Source organism: Malus sylvestris, chromosome 14 (assembly GCF_916048215.2).
Source record: "Malus sylvestris chromosome 14, drMalSylv7.2, whole genome shotgun sequence".
In the NCBI taxonomy this organism is placed as follows: domain Eukaryota; kingdom Viridiplantae; phylum Streptophyta; class Magnoliopsida; order Rosales; family Rosaceae; genus Malus; species Malus sylvestris.
In genome coordinates this window covers 23133575-23149110 of record NC_062273.1, presented here as the reverse complement: position 1 = coordinate 23149110, position 15536 = coordinate 23133575, and the positions used below count along the sequence as shown (strand labels likewise).

Here is a 15536-nt window from a genome sequence, read left to right as displayed (position 1 = left end):
ACGAGGCTATGAGTGGTTCGTTGGAAGATTTTGGACGTCGGGATCGTGAGTTTCAAGTTTGGCATGTTTTCTCGAATTTCTCCAGTGAGATCCTGTGATCTTTGGGGCTTTAAACATTAAGGAAATGTTCTATAAGTTAAGAGCTTCAATTTGGTATTGGTTTCATGAAATTTGGATGAAAAATGAGTGAGATATGAAGGTTTTCGTATTTTTCCAGTTTCCGGCGAACGGCGACGGCAAGGCTAGCCGGAGAAGAAGATAGAATATTTCGTCAAAGTTGATTGAATATTCTGACGCCGTCAGGTAAAACCAAGGAAGAAAATATCGGTAATATCGAAAATATCGGTAGTCCGAAAACACGGAAATATCGATGGAAATATCGGTAAAATATCGATATCGATAAAAATTACATGGAAACCACATAAATTGTAAGAAAAACTTGGAAATTTTTATTGAAACTTTGTAGGATGTTTATTTAGTCAATTATCTATTAGTTTATCACAAAAAATTGGAAAGAAATGCATTGCATGATGGATTTAACATTATCAAGTTGATTATATAGCGAGCTGACAAACATTGTGAGTGTAGAAAATATGTAGTAATTAATGAAAGAAGTCTAAACACACCATAATCATTTATATATAATGAATTAGTACAATATTTTACACTTTATACATTGCATGGTAAGATACATAAGTGACTTAGTACCACATAGAGTTCCTATGAGGTTCAAAATTTTCACTATCTTCATCATCTCTATGTGTAGAGTAAGTGTATTGTGAAGAGTAGTTATCCAATTTAATGAATAATAATCCAATTTCATAATAATCCAATTTCATAAAAAAATAATCCTAATATAAAACATGGTGATGAATAATAATCCAATTTAATGAATAATCCAATTTGATAATAATCCAATTTAATGAATAATAATCCAATTTGATAATAAAAAAAGGCGATAACAAGCCAATTGGCAAAAATGATTAAAAAAATCTAAATTGTCTAACTGACCGACACTCTTATAGACTCATTATATCACTTTTATAGACTCATCTTACCCTTATAAATTCATTATTTTTCTTGAAATTGATTAGAATCATTAGAAAAACAATTTTTTGCATTTCCATATGCCTAACCAATAAATACAACTTCTACTATTTCCCTGAAATTATATATTTTCACTTTTTCCCTGAAATTGAGTCCTTTATCCTAATCTAATCTAGACCCCCAGATTAATTTATATTTTCACTCTTTTTCTGAAATTATATAAATTGTGCAATTGAGTCCTTTATCCTAATCTAATCTCGACCCTTCATCTTGATTCTCACTCTCTGTCACGTTGCCACGTGGCAGCCCACTAACCCTCACCCTATCTCTCTCTCTTTTCCCGAGTCCCTCTCGGACCCCTCACTCTCTCAGAGTTCTCAACTCTATCTCTCTCTCGAACTCTCGTTCTCTCACTCCATTTCCCCGATCGCACCCACACCCAGGCACACCCAAATCCGTCCACCCCGATGTTAGCGCAGCATCTCCACCACCCTTCTGAACTCTCCCTCCCTCTCCTCCGTCTTTGGGAAGCACGGCGACCCGCAGAGGAAGCTCGGCTTCCCCGATCGCACCCACACCCAGGCACACCCAAGTTTTCAGGTGAGATCCGACTAAACCCTATGTTGATTACCTCTTGCATGCGTGAAATCTGAAGTTTATATGTGAAATTGATGTTAAAAATTGTGTTTTTGCAAGGTTTTTGGGACGAAATCGGCTCGGGAATAGGCACACCATCTCCGGCGTTCTTCTCCGACGTTCGGCTCGGAGTTCGATTGCACCGTTCAAAAAAATTTCGCGATATTTGGACGAAAACCATTTGGATACCACTTAAAATATCCATCCCCCGAAAAACCGATAATATCGGCGATATTTCACCGATATTATCGGCATTTTCTTCCATGGGTAAAACTAACGGATTCCGTTACTATTTAACGAATTATTCTTAACGGCAGGTAGGGTTTTTGTTAGGGTTCATGCGCGTGGCCGCGCGTGTTGTCATGCTTTGGTCGGAGCGTGGGTGGTCGGAAAATTTTTCTAAAAATATGGGGATGTTCGTGAGGTTGTGTAGATCATGTTGGTATATTCAAACACCCCATTTGAGTATTGTATGAGAAGTTATTAGCTAGTTTTGTCTATGTGCTTTAAATAACGTTTTTATAGTTATTTCGTATATAGGGGAGGCTTATCTTGAGGACGAGTGCAGTCAAGGGCGACTCGGGGGCTACGACCCTTCGACATACCAGTGAGTGGGCTTTTGGTTTTCAATATATATTTATATACTCGATATTTTCCCAGAATATGCGTTTAAATGAAAGTATGCTTTGAAATGCCATGCATATAAATTTATATTCGGAATATGAAATAGTATATGATGCATAATATATAATTGTGGTGCTGTGGACGCTCAGGTAAGCCCAGGTGAGTTTATGAATTGTGAATGTGAATAATGGTTGTGATTATTTGAGAAGCATAGAGCTCATAAACCTGCACCTCGGGTGATTGTGATTTAGCCAGAGATAAGGCACATGCCTGTTATTATAATGTCACCTCCCGCACCATATGCTCATATTGGATCCAATTTAGGTGCATAATCTTGTCGTACAGACCATCATAGGTGGTTCCGACTCATAGGTGACTAGCGATTTATCGCCCAGCTATCATGAGAGAGTAGTATTGAGCATAATTATATTACACCGAGTTTTGTCGTATAGACCCCTTTTTAGTGGTTCCGACTTATGTGCAGTGTAATGCCGTACAAGTCATAGTAGTGACTCCGGCTAGATTGACTAATGAGCTATGAATTCAGCCGTACATATTTATGCAGAGGTTCTGGCTTATATGTTATCTTCCATGCAATTATTCTCACCTGAATTACTTATTCTATTTGCATCTTGGCATGACATACTTATAATTATGAATATGTGAAGCATGATTTGAATGGATATATTTACATATATGTTTATACATATGATTATATTCTATTTCTGGGAAAATTATACATGTTTTATGGCGAGGGGTTAGAACTGTTGAGAAATGAAATGGTTTTGTAAAACATTTGTTTTTGCCCACTCACGTTTTCTGTTTTGCGCCTTTCCAGGTTTTAGGTAACTGCTGTTGGTGACGTACGAGGATTCCGGCGATTCTGACGTATTAAAATAATTGTAGGACATCTTAGGGTATTGTATAATTAGTAATTGTCCTATTGGACTGCACCTAGACTTTCTATGCTCTAAATAGAAGTATTTACACTTGTATCTCACTCCTAGCACTTCCCGTTTATTAGTGCACATTAGTAGCTTTCGATTTTAATTTATTCGTATATTTCTTATCTTAATTGCTTCCTCACTGTGCACATGGCTACGTCACCCTCACGTGACGACCAACATGCCTCGATCTCGGTCGGGGTGTGTCACTAATTACTTTTTTTTTTTGGGTCTGACATTGGGCTCTTGTTTTATTACCAACAACACACATATTTACATTTACAAGAGAGGGGCCCACATACAATACAAACATAACAACAAAAGTATGGACCTAACAACAAAACCAAGCCCAATAGAAAAAACCCTAACAGCCTGCATCCTTTGCTGCTGCTGCCATCAAAAGGACCACCAAACTCGAACCAGTGGCCTGAAATCAAGCCAAATCGAGCCCCCAAAGTGGATTAAAAGAAGACTTCAACAAGTCCAGCAAGATCCTTTACAACATGCTTTTCCAAAGCTAAACTAAAATCAAAACCAAAACCAATTAAATCCATAAAATAAAGAAATTATATCCCTAAATTCAGTAACCTAAAAATTTCAAAAGTCCTATGATTATATTCTATTTCTGGGAAAATTATACATGTTTTACGGCGAGGGGTTAGAACTGTTGAGAAATGAAATGGTTTTGTAAAACATTTGTTTTTGCCCACTCACGTTTTCTGTTTTGCGCCTTTCCAGGTTTTAGGTAACTGCTGTTGGTGACGTACGAGGATTCCGGCGGTTCTGACATATTAAAATAATTGTAGGACATCTTAGGGTACTGTAAAATTAGTAATTGTCCTACTGGACTGCACCTAGACTTTCTATGCTCTAAATAGAAGTATTTACACTTGTATCTCACTCCTAGCACTTCTCGTTTATTAGTGCACATTAGTTGTATTTCACTCCTAGCACTTCCCGTTTATTAGTGCACATTAGTAGCTTTTGATTTTAATTTATTCGTATATTTCTTATCTTAATTGCTTCCTCACTGTGCACATGGCTACGTCACCCTCACGTGACGGCCAACATGCCTCGATCTCGGTCGGGGTGTGTCACCAATTACTTTTATTTTTGGGTCTGACATTGGGCTCTTGTTTTATTACCAACAACACACATATTTACATTTACAAGAGAGGGGCCCACATACAATACAAACACAACAACAAAAGTATGGACCTAACAACAAAACCAAGCCCAATAGAAAAAACCCTAACAGCCTGCATCCTTTGCTGCTGCTGCCATCAAAAGGACTACCAAACTCGAACCAGTGGCCTGAAATCAAGCCAAATCGAGCCCCCAAAGTGGATAAAAAGAAGACTTCAACAAGTCCAGCAAGATCCTTTACAACATGATTTTCCAAAGCTAAACTAAAATCAAAACCAAAACCAATTAAATCCATAAAATAAAGAAATTATATCCCTAAATTCAGTAACCTAAAAATTTCAAAAATCCTAATTCAAAAGTCCTAAATCCTTGAACAGAAATCCAGATAATTCAAAAACCCTAATTTAGAAATTACCTTAATTTGAGAGAATATGACATGATATTTCGAATCGCAGGATGATTGTGGTGTTTTCAGTGGCGGTGATGGGTGGTCACCTTTGGGAGGAGAGTCAAGAGACGTTGGCAATTGTGGTGTTCACAAAAGGACTCGACTCGAGTGGGAGAGGGGACTAAGAATCGAGAGGAAGGACTCTGGGAGAAAGAGATCGAGAGGGAAAGAGAGTGGACTGAAAACCGAGAGGGAGAACTCTGGGAGAGAGAGATCAAAAGGGAAGAATCTGGGAGAGATAGATCAAGAGGGAGGACTCGGGAGAGTCTTCGAGAAAGATGCTTCAACTAAAAATTCATTACTATTGGTCCCTTAACTTTAATCAAATTGGAGCAATGATCTTTTAACTAAAAATTCATTACCATTGGTCCCTTAACTAATCAAAATGTGTAAGCTATGATCATTTTCGTTAGAATTTTATCAAAATAAGTTATGTTGGAATGACCATTGATACAATTGGGATCCGTCAGCTCATCAAAACGTATAGCTATGGTCATTTTCATCAACTTCTTCAGAATTTTGTGAAAATGAGTTATGTTGGAAGGACTAATGCTACAATCGAATTAAAGTTGAGAGACCATTTCTCTAGTTGAATTAAAGTTGAGGGACCAACAGTAATGTATTTTTAGTTGAGGGACTATAGCTGCACGTTTTGATGAGTTGAGGGACCAATGGTAATAGATTTTTAGTTAATAGATCAGTGCTTCAATTGAGTTAAATTAAATTACCATTGTTACAATTTACTATTATTCATAATCCAATTATCAACATTCATTTTGTTTGAATTAAAAATAAATGAGACTATATAGAATGGGTTGGACTCAACTCTAATCTTTAGAGGGCCACCATAGTACAGGTCAGCATTGGGCCTGGTATAATGTAAGCCGACCCGGACCATACAAATTGCCCGCCCGCGGTTTCTCTTCCACTTTTGGAAACCCCGCTCGCCCACTGATTCACCAGTAACCGTCAACGACCGAACCGCAGGTAACATTGAGCAAAGCTACAAGCCTACAATCCAGTAAACAGCAACCACGTGTCGGTCTCACTTCCACGTCAGCGGTTCATCCTCGAACGCAGGGTGCGCAAAGGGCTCTCCGGCGCACGATAGCGTCGCCCACCAGTGTGGTCGGCATTGAAAACCGGATAAGAACTTTTCCTTAAAGTAATCAGAGGAATCGGATATGCATTGCCAAATAACAACTCGTAATAATTGAACCGCAGGCCCATCACGATCAATGTATCGTCGTCATCACAATCGTACACGTGTCCGAACGAGCACCTTTCAGTAGGAGTATGAAAAACCAACGGCCTGGATTGCTCATGCACGACAAGAACACTGACGTGTGTTAGTGTTTACTTTATGGTTTTTGTCGTTAAATATTGGAGAGGGTGATCCTATTTTTGTCTGATTCGGAGTAACAGGGTTTCCACAGAGAGAGAGAGAGAAAGAGAGAGTTGGAAATTTGGGTGTTGAGAGGAAAATGGGTGTGCCGGCGGTGACGACGACGGGGGAGGGAGGGAGTCCGAGGAGTCCAGAGGCGAAGCTGGGGATGCAGGTAGAGGATTTGTGGGACGTTCAGGAGCCACAGCTGAGTCCAACTGAGAAGCTCAATGCTTGTTTTGAGAGCGTCCCTGTTTCTGCTTTCCCTCCTGCTCCTGAGAATCAAGGTACCCCATTTACATCCATCCATACACTACACATATACATGTAACATATATATATATATACTCCTATATATATATATATATATATGCATATATACAGATGTAATGACATGGGATCATGTTAGAATTTGTAGCATATGTATCTGCTGTGATGATCAAATGATTTGTTGATTAGAAAGGAAAATACTTGGCTCGTTCGTTACATGTTGTTTCTTGTTGCCTTCAAATCACCAAAATCGCCGTTTGACGTGTGTTGGAGAAACTTTCTTACGAGATTTCAATGAGACGTTTTTGTATACGTATCAGACTGTGATTTGTAGGTAAGGAAGAGTGGAGCTAACCAGTGATCCATATGAATTTGATGGTGAATGTTATTAGAAGAATTAAACAAAAATCAAGAGATAACTAGGAGGGATCAGTTTTGTTGGAATCTGATAAATTTAGGAGGTTTTGAAAAAAAGTGGAGGATTGTTTTTGGGATTGAAAATTTTGCTTTTAATATTGTTGTTTGTTGGATTAATTTTTTTGGGAAACTTGTTGTATTTCAGTGATTGAGATAAGGTCAGACACCAGTTTAGCTGAAGCTGTTAAAATCCTGGCCCAACACAGAATTCTTGGTGCACCGGTGGTGGATGTCGATGCACCTGAGGACGCTAGCTGGATCGACAGATACATTGGCATTGTTGAGTTTGCCGGAATTGTCGTGTGGATTCTGCATCAGGTTAGCAAGTTAACAAACATTATGCATTAAAAACGTCAACTATGTTGTTTATAAATGCATTGTCTTAGCGTTCCTCCTTACCTGCAAATCACATCCTGAATCATGATACATAAGAAACATAACTACTCCTTAAAACCATAAAAAGAAAAGTCATGCGCACATGTCAAACTGTGATTTGTTTGGAAAGAGGAACGGCTCCTTAAATATGAAGGAGCCGAAGTATTTTCCTTTTTAGTTTTTAGACTCGGGAGCTACGTTTTTTTGCTATGAATTATCAATGTGGAGGAATATAAAACATGATAATTATGCTAATCTTGACAGTCAGAACCATCGTCCCCGAGGACCCCAACTAGTCCATCTAGTGCAACTGCTATGGCAGCAGCAGCTAATGGACTGAAAGGTCTTGATCTTGCAGGACTCGATTTCGTCTCTGATTTTGCCGCAGCAACTTCTGGAAGTTTTTTCGAGGCTTTGACTTCTTCGGAGTTTTACAAGAACACACAGGTCATACAATATTATTAACATCTTCAATAACATAAGATCATTCATTCCCATGATATATATATTAACATTTGAGAATACAGGTTCGAGATATCTCGGGGTCATTTCGCTGGGCTCCGTTTCTTGCTTTGCAGAGCTCAAACTCGTTTTTGACCATGCTCTTGCTGCTTTCAAAGTACAAAATGAAGAGTGTTCCTGTAGTTGATTTGGGTGATGGAAAGATTGATAATATCATCACACAATCTGCTGTGATTCACATGTTAGCGGAATGCGCTGGACTTCAGTGGTTCGAGAGCTGGGGAAAGAAGAAACTATCCGAGCTTGGTCTTCCCATGATGACTGCTAATTGCATTGTCAAGGTGAAATCTCTTCTCAGTTCCCACCTGAAACTATCTTTCAATGAACTTGGGGATTTCTCTCATGCATAGTTACCGCAACGCTTAACTTGAATGCATAATATTCTGTTGCAGGTGTACGAGGATGAACCAGTGCTGCAAGCGTTTAAGCTGATGAGGAAAAAGAGGGTTGGAGGGGTACCCGTGATTGAAAATGGCGGTAGCAAGGCAGTAGGTAATATCAGCCTAAGAGATGTTCAGTTCTTGCTTACTGCACCAGAAATATACCATGATTACAGGTATGTAGCGAGAAGTGTTCAAGTTTATTCATAAGAATTTCAGTTGCAATGTAAATCTGGATCACTCATTTGACATGTCTTGACAGATCCATCACGGCGAAGAACTTCCTGACAGCAGTTGAAAGCCATCTAGAGAAGCATCAGGAAGTCTACCCGATGTTGAGTACCATGGTTACGTGCAAAAGGGATGACACAATTAAGGACTTAATCCTGATGCTGGACTCCAAGAAGATCCACAGAGTATACGTTGTGGACGATGATGGGAATCTGGAGGGAGTCATTACGCTTAGGGACATTATTTCAAGGCTAGTTCACGAGCCCCGTGGCTACTTTGGTGACTTTTTTGACGGTGTTCTACCGCTGCCTCAGAATAGCAGGGTTTAAGAGAGGTATCGAGAACAATGTTCCAATCTTTTCCCCAACCGAAATGAGCAATCCTTTTTCGTTTTCTTGATTTTATTTTCCCCTTGTATGTAATGATCTCTGTCCTGGTCCTATGGTGGTTTTGTTGGATGTGTTTTCGTCGTAGGTAAGTCCTCTGTAATTACTGGTGTTCAGTTTGACACCGTTTTGACTCTCTGTAAATTTGTTGTATCCATGAGCTCCATGGGAGCTTTTTTGCAGTAACAATAATAAAACCTTCTCTTTTCATCTACTTTTCTGCTCTTTGATACAAGCGGCTTTAGGGGATTGGGAAATCGAACTTAGAGTCTCGGGTATAAGGGGTAAATCTTTGGAATTGGAAAATTGAACTTAAGATCTCGAGTACAAGGGGTAAATCTCTTGACGACTTGAGTTACAAGCACTTCGTGGAGATTAGTAAAGTTTTAGCCTTTATTGGTAATGGCAATATCTTCATTGGGATGTTGGGAAGGTTTGTTTAGAAGGTTTTGGGGGTTGAGTCTTAGGCATCCACAACTACTCTCTTCCCAAGCAAGAAGCCAACTTCTCTTGTATTTACCTAGATTAAGCTTTTTAGACAAGTTTCCTCATTTCAAGCAAGAATTGAGAGGACCAATTAGTTGATTTGCCTGACACCGTGAAATGCTAGATTCAGTTGCCCATGCGTTCACAAACTGTTCCTAATTGTTCTTGTCCGAAGACCAAGTTGGACGTTTTCTTCAACATCAGCTGTTGAAAAATGCTAAAAACAATCGAGCACGCGTAAACTAATCTAAACCTGTCTTATTTGTATTCGACTGATCTTAGCACTCCTTGTTATTAAAGGCAAGAAGTGGCTAACTATAAAACCAAGGCTTTTAAGTGACGATATATACATATAAAGGCTATACATACACACACAAGGTTTCCAACTTGGGGAACTTCACGCTACATGAAAAACACATGTACTAAATCAATCTGAACAACCTTCAACTTTACTTTCTGGAAACCTAAACCACTTACGTTGCTCACAATCGATTTCATCCCTTAAGTATCATCAGATGTAATAAATAGGTTCCTAATTCTAGCCAGACAAATTCATAACACCGCCTTTACAAAATTCCGAAAACTCACTAAACGAAGAGAAGAGTTGTAACCAGCTAGATATTCACGCAACATCTGATATACATTAAATTTACATCTCCATTCTTCAAGTTAATAGCTCAAGTTGCACTCATTTTCAGAGAAAAAAATAAAACCAAAACGTAAATGGGTATATGTTTCTGAATCGTTGTGTATATCGAATTCAATATTTTACACCAATGGTTCTAGTTCTTCTTCCGCACACAGATAACATACAAGACTCGCTGGCGATTCATGGAAATCAAACACATGAACCACGAAAAAACATCGACAGCAACAAAAAGCTAAAATCTACAGAACCTGTACAAAAGTTATTACAGTAGATGATAGATGGGTTGGAAAATAGCTTTCACAAAAAACCTGTGTTTATAACATTAACACCAGCAAAATATTTAAATAGGTATCATCATCATCATCAAGCTACATTTTTTTTTTGTTTTCGACATTATAACTTCAATTCCAACTTCCAACTAGTCTTTGATAAAAGCAAAGAGCTTACCTCCTATGCACTTTTTCTTCTCAGATGGTTCAGAACACACGGTGTCCCTTCGAACAAATCCAACACGTAGGTCTCCAAGTCATCCGGTGTGTACTTTATATACTTCCCGGCATGCCTTCCACTCTCCAGCTGACTCCCAAATCTCCCCATAAATGATCTGTAAGCTGGAATCACCTTCTCTGATATAGATATCCGAAGCTCCTCCCGAAGTTGAGCATCTGGGACCTTCCAAGCTGTTTGGGTCCGATAGATTTCTTCAAAGTTCGCATTGAAGTTCTTAAACCTCTCCTTCAACGCCATCTTCGAAGCATTACTTGTGCTCCCGCCAATCCCTTCGTCTTTCAAACAAGACAGGACCTTGCTCCAAGCAGCTCTTAAATACCCAGTAGCATACTGGCGTACCTGGCCACGGCGCTTGCGAACCCATTGGTCTCCCAAGAGTTTTCTAATCTCGGAATCCTTCACTTTCTGCACTATGTACTGAATATTATTCATCAAAAACACAGACTGCATTGCTCCATCATCATAAACCCTAGACTTCTCCTCGAGATTGGACTCCAAATTCGAAATCAACAACAACAACCTATGGCCTATCGGAGACATGCTGCCTATACCCAAATCATCATTTGGCGATCCTTGCAACCTTTCCAACTCTTCCTCACCAGTATCCAAAAGCGAATTGAGAGTAACACTATAATCAACCAACAATTTGACATAGTTCATGACATACCGAGTAAGCGGGTGAATCTCGCCGCTCAGCATTGGTTTCTTACTGGCCTCGCTCTGAACAGCATTCTCAAACTCAGCAAATGTCCCTCTCGCCGCATCACCGAGCCCATCCAACACTCCCCTGGCCTCACCAACCACATACTCATCAGTCATCATTTGCTGCAAGTCCGGCAACACATCAGCCATGGCATCATACATGTCAAGTATCCGAAATAGCTTCTCGGGCGACCTTCGACCAATGGCAACCGCCTCTCCAAAATTCAACAGCTGCATAACACACCCTTTGGCAGTGTCATTGAAGCAACACTCCCTAGTCTCATCAATCCCTTCAAATATCTGATCACAAAGCCTCCTTTCGCCATTGATCAAAACCCTAACGCCAATTTTCACAGCTTGTATCCACTTCTTCATCTTCTCATCCAAACTCTTCCACTCAATCTTCTGCACCTCCTCAATGCTCAGCTTTTCGACGCCCAGAATCACCAAACACTCGTCCAAAGCGTCGCGCCTGACGCTGTTATACACCTGCACACACTCCTTTTCGTAGCCGGACCGAATCATACGCTCCGCAATCTCCTTCAGTTCCACGACGGCGTCAGGATGTATCAAATCAACGTCTGTATCGCCGAGGCTGCCACCGCGCTCGTGGAACCGGCCGGCGTCGCGGTCCTCCTCGCCGAAACTCCCAAATTCATCGTCGATTTCGCCGTCGTTTGACACGAACGACAGCGAGACTCTCCGGATCGAGCCGTAGAGTCGATCCGAGTCGAAAGGCACCGTGTTTCTGATCAGAATGTGGCGGAACTCGTCCTCCAGCCGAGTCATCGCGATTTGGAGCGCGTTCTCGGCCCGGTCAACCAATTCGTTATCGGACCGGACCGAAAGCCCCTCCATGAGGGTGAGGATCTCATCAACGGCCGCCAAATACTCACCGGCCTCGACCGGCGACTCCTCCCACGGGACTGAGTTTCTGTGAGCTTCGGATTTGGACTCCCAGCGGAAAATCACCTTCTCGGCTTCCCCGAACCGGTCCTCGTCGGCCTTGGAATCCTCGCCGTTGATCAAATTGGTGATGTTAGACAATCTATTGTCGAAGCTCGAGAAGATCAGGAGCATGTCCTCGCGGACCTCCTTGGGGGTGTTGAGGCTCTTGACGATCTGCTGAGCCGTGGCGAGGACCCGGTCCTCTCCGCCACCGCCTATGCTGGTGGTTGTGGTGGTCATTTGGGAGATGTTTGGCTGCTAGGGTTAGAGATGGTAACTGGTGTTTGGGTGTGAGGGAGTTAGGATTTGGATTTGGGGAAAGTGGGATTAGGGGCGGAGGTGACCATTCGGGGGACGGCGGAGTTGGGGACTTCGGGGGGTGTTTGGTTGCGGGGTTTATCCGAGACTGCGACTGAAATGACGACACTGTCCGTCTGGCTTTTGGCCGGCTGCTTTTGGGGCGTGCTGGTTCTCGACAAGACAGAGAGAGAGAATTTTAGAGAGAGGAGTGAGTTTACGGAAACTACTTATCGTGCTTTGAGCTTTGCGTTCGGGGAGTGTCGGGGTGGGGAGTTCGGGTGCGGTGCTGGTGCACGGGTGTTAACCTGGGGGTAAGCTTCCAATTCCACCGTTTGATTGGGTCAAAATTAGGTGGGGCCCACCATCCGACCTTATACTCTCTCTTCTTTACACGAGAATAGGAATATTTAAATAACGCGACATGAAAATATTTGTTCAACAAATAATAACGCATTCACACCCAATTATGGTAACAAATAGAAACCAGTTCACACACACACACACACATAAACAAGGAGTTTGATCTAGATGAGTCGCTGCTTCTATATGTTGATCTAAACAATTTGGACATATCTGTCGGTGTAAATGACTTGGTCAGAAAGTAGTACTGATTTATCTAGTGTCTAAAATATCGGTATCGATATAATATTAAATTCAAATTATATAAATATCGATAGATATATTGAATACCGATATCGGTTCCTTTTTATGAAAATGATGGAACCTTAAAATGAAAATTTAGGGATACCAACATTTTAAATTAAATTTGTAAACGAAATAACGTGTCATCAATAGAAAACAAACATTTTAATCACCACTTAAGTAATAATTCAATTATCAACAACCACATCATTCGGTTTACAAATTTGGTTTAGAAAAATGCGATTCCCTAGTATTACTCAAACTTAAGAGTTTCTCCGATATGAGGTGAAGTTTAGACTTCACCCCATTTTCATATCTTTTCGTGAAAATATCGATCATATCGAAGAAATTTTAAATACTGAATTTACCAGGGTGAGTTGTAGTGAGGTTACCCACATGACAAATATGAACGGAATAATGAGTGAGGAAAATGACTTGTATGGCAAGAGTCTATTTAAATAATACAGGGACATGTTTTAGATTTATAAACATGTTTTTGTATCATTGACACAGAACATCACCGTGATAGCGTAACCGTACTATAAAAATTACTCTTGACAATGAGAGAATTAACTATTTATGAAATCTCATTAAGATGATTAATAATGACTTACAAGTTCAGATAATAAATCGGCCCAAATATCTAAACACAAAGTTTACGATTTGTGTAACATATGTATTTTACAGCGGCCAAACCGATCTTATGATCACAATATTATTTTAAATATTTTCTTATACAAACCACACTAGAAAAGGAGAATTTTTTTTTTTGAACAAACAATATTATTTACACTAAAGGTAAAAGGATGGGGTGGGCTGAATCTCATAATGTACTAGCAATGATATTGTTTAAACTAGTTTTTGGTGAGAATCGAATATAAGACCTCTCACTTACAAGTAAAAATAAATATCACTAAACCGTAATAATAAATTGTAGAAAAAAAGGAGAAAGTAAACGCGGAACTTCAGATATACAATTATCGACAATAGAAGCTAATGAGTCCAGATAAATTAAAATATCTAATTAAGGGAATCTTAATCGGTACCATCAAACTTAAAAATTGAACCATCGCATCTCATAAAGTTTAATCATCCCATCTAATCCAGATTAGTTTGGATAAGATTCAAAAGCACGCGATATGACAGGGTAGCATTTTCGTAATTTCCTTATTTTTGTGAAAAAATATTATATATATATATATATATATATATTTTAGTACATTTTTATTTTTACACTAAGAGGAAAGGAAGTTCAGTTAAGCCATACAATAGGCAGCCTAATTTGATATTGAATTCGCCATCCACAAGATTTGAATATAAGAGCTCTCACTTCTAAGAAGAAAAAAAATACCACCAGACTATAATAATGAGTGACAATATTATATTAAATTATAAGTTGATGAAAATAAAAATGAGAAAAAAAAACTCTCGTTTTTCTATTTTTCTTGCTCTTGAATGACGCAAACATTTGAACGTCGGTGATCTACACTTTTGCAATATGTAACGAATGCGAGTTTTTCGTGATTGTCAACTGCAACTCCCCATTAGTTGACCAATGAACAACCCCCAAGTATCCTTTTATTTTATTTATTTTTAATTAAAAAATAGTATTATCCACACGTCCATTTTTATTTATCACACGTTTGTTTTAATTTTCAGTCGTCGGATCAAATAAATTGAGAAAATTAATTTTGAAAAATTAATAAAAATGTGTAAAAGATAAAAATATATGTGTCGGTAACAATATCCAAAGAAAATTACAAGAAAAAATCATAGCAACAACCCCTAGGAAAAGAGTCAAACTACCAAGTATAGAAAGCTTCCACAACCAAACTTGTAAATAATTCATGGCATGACCTCTAGCTGCTATTGCGTCTGTCACAAAATCCGCTTCAAGAAAAATATCTTTTTATTTTATTTTATTTTTCGATAAAAAGGAAAATTGCAAAGAAAAACTTCGATAGTAACTAAACCAACTCACCTAACACGTTAGATTTCCAATTTCGCAAATCTTAAATCCAAATCCATGCTTTGTTTGCAAATGATTCAGGTTCCATCAACATTTGTTAGAGAATTAAGATCCTTAGGGTGCACCTCTTTCTTTACTAGTCGGGATTAGCGAATTTAACCATAGTATGTTATAATCGAAATCATTCATTTCCTTAATCAAATTTCTAAATTGATCTAAACTGCAAGGATGCGAAATTAAGATTGGAGTACATAAAAGTAGGGGTGGGAAATTTTGCCATAAACCGATTTACTGACCAAACCATACCGGTCGGCTCATAATGGTATGGTATAGTTTTGACATTTTTTCATAATCGGTTGACATTTTACCGATACGACAATTAATGGCATGGCTTTGGTAATTGATTTTGTATGTCGTCGGTATGCCATACCTACCAATATATATATATATATATATATATATATATGTTTATATTTATATTTTTTTTCCTTCTATTTAGATATTTTAGGTATTTTTTAAA

At 39.1% G+C, this 15536-nt stretch overlaps 2 protein-coding genes across 2 annotated transcripts; one reads left to right on the top strand and one right to left on the bottom strand.

Moving 5' to 3' along the window:
- Positions 1–6061: 6061 nt before the first annotated feature.
- Positions 6062–9024, top strand: LOC126599422 (SNF1-related protein kinase regulatory subunit gamma-1-like). Its single transcript, XM_050265797.1, has 6 exons — positions 6062–6516; positions 7062–7234; positions 7556–7738; positions 7819–8094; positions 8206–8369; positions 8456–9024. The coding sequence occupies exons 1-6, from the start codon at positions 6330–6332 to the stop codon at positions 8751–8753; spliced, it is 1281 nt and encodes a 426-aa protein (XP_050121754.1). The 5' UTR covers positions 6062–6329; the 3' UTR covers positions 8754–9024.
- A 1004-nt stretch (positions 9025–10028) lies between these two features.
- LOC126599421 (exocyst complex component EXO70B1-like) lies at positions 10029–12631 on the bottom strand. The gene has a single exon (XM_050265796.1). The coding sequence runs from the start codon at positions 12343–12345 to the stop codon at positions 10396–10398; it is 1950 nt and encodes a 649-aa protein (XP_050121753.1). The 5' UTR covers positions 12346–12631; the 3' UTR covers positions 10029–10395.
- Positions 12632–15536: the final 2905 nt, after the last annotated feature.

Excerpts from the sequence above, each read along its gene's own strand:
- LOC126599422 (XM_050265797.1), top strand. The coding sequence starts at position 6,330 with ATGGGTGTGCCGGCGGTGACGACGACGGGGGAGGGAGGGAGTCCGAGG. Across the intron at positions 6,517-7,061 it reads TCCTGCTCCTGAGAATCAAG|TGATTGAGATAAGGTCAGAC; the intron begins GTACCCCATTTA and ends GTTGTATTTCAG. Across the intron at positions 8,095-8,205 it reads CTGCTAATTGCATTGTCAAG|GTGTACGAGGATGAACCAGT; the intron begins GTGAAATCTCTT and ends ATTCTGTTGCAG.
- LOC126599421 (XM_050265796.1), bottom strand. The coding sequence starts at position 12,345 with ATGACCACCACAACCACCAGCATAGGCGGTGGCGGAGAGGACCGGGTC.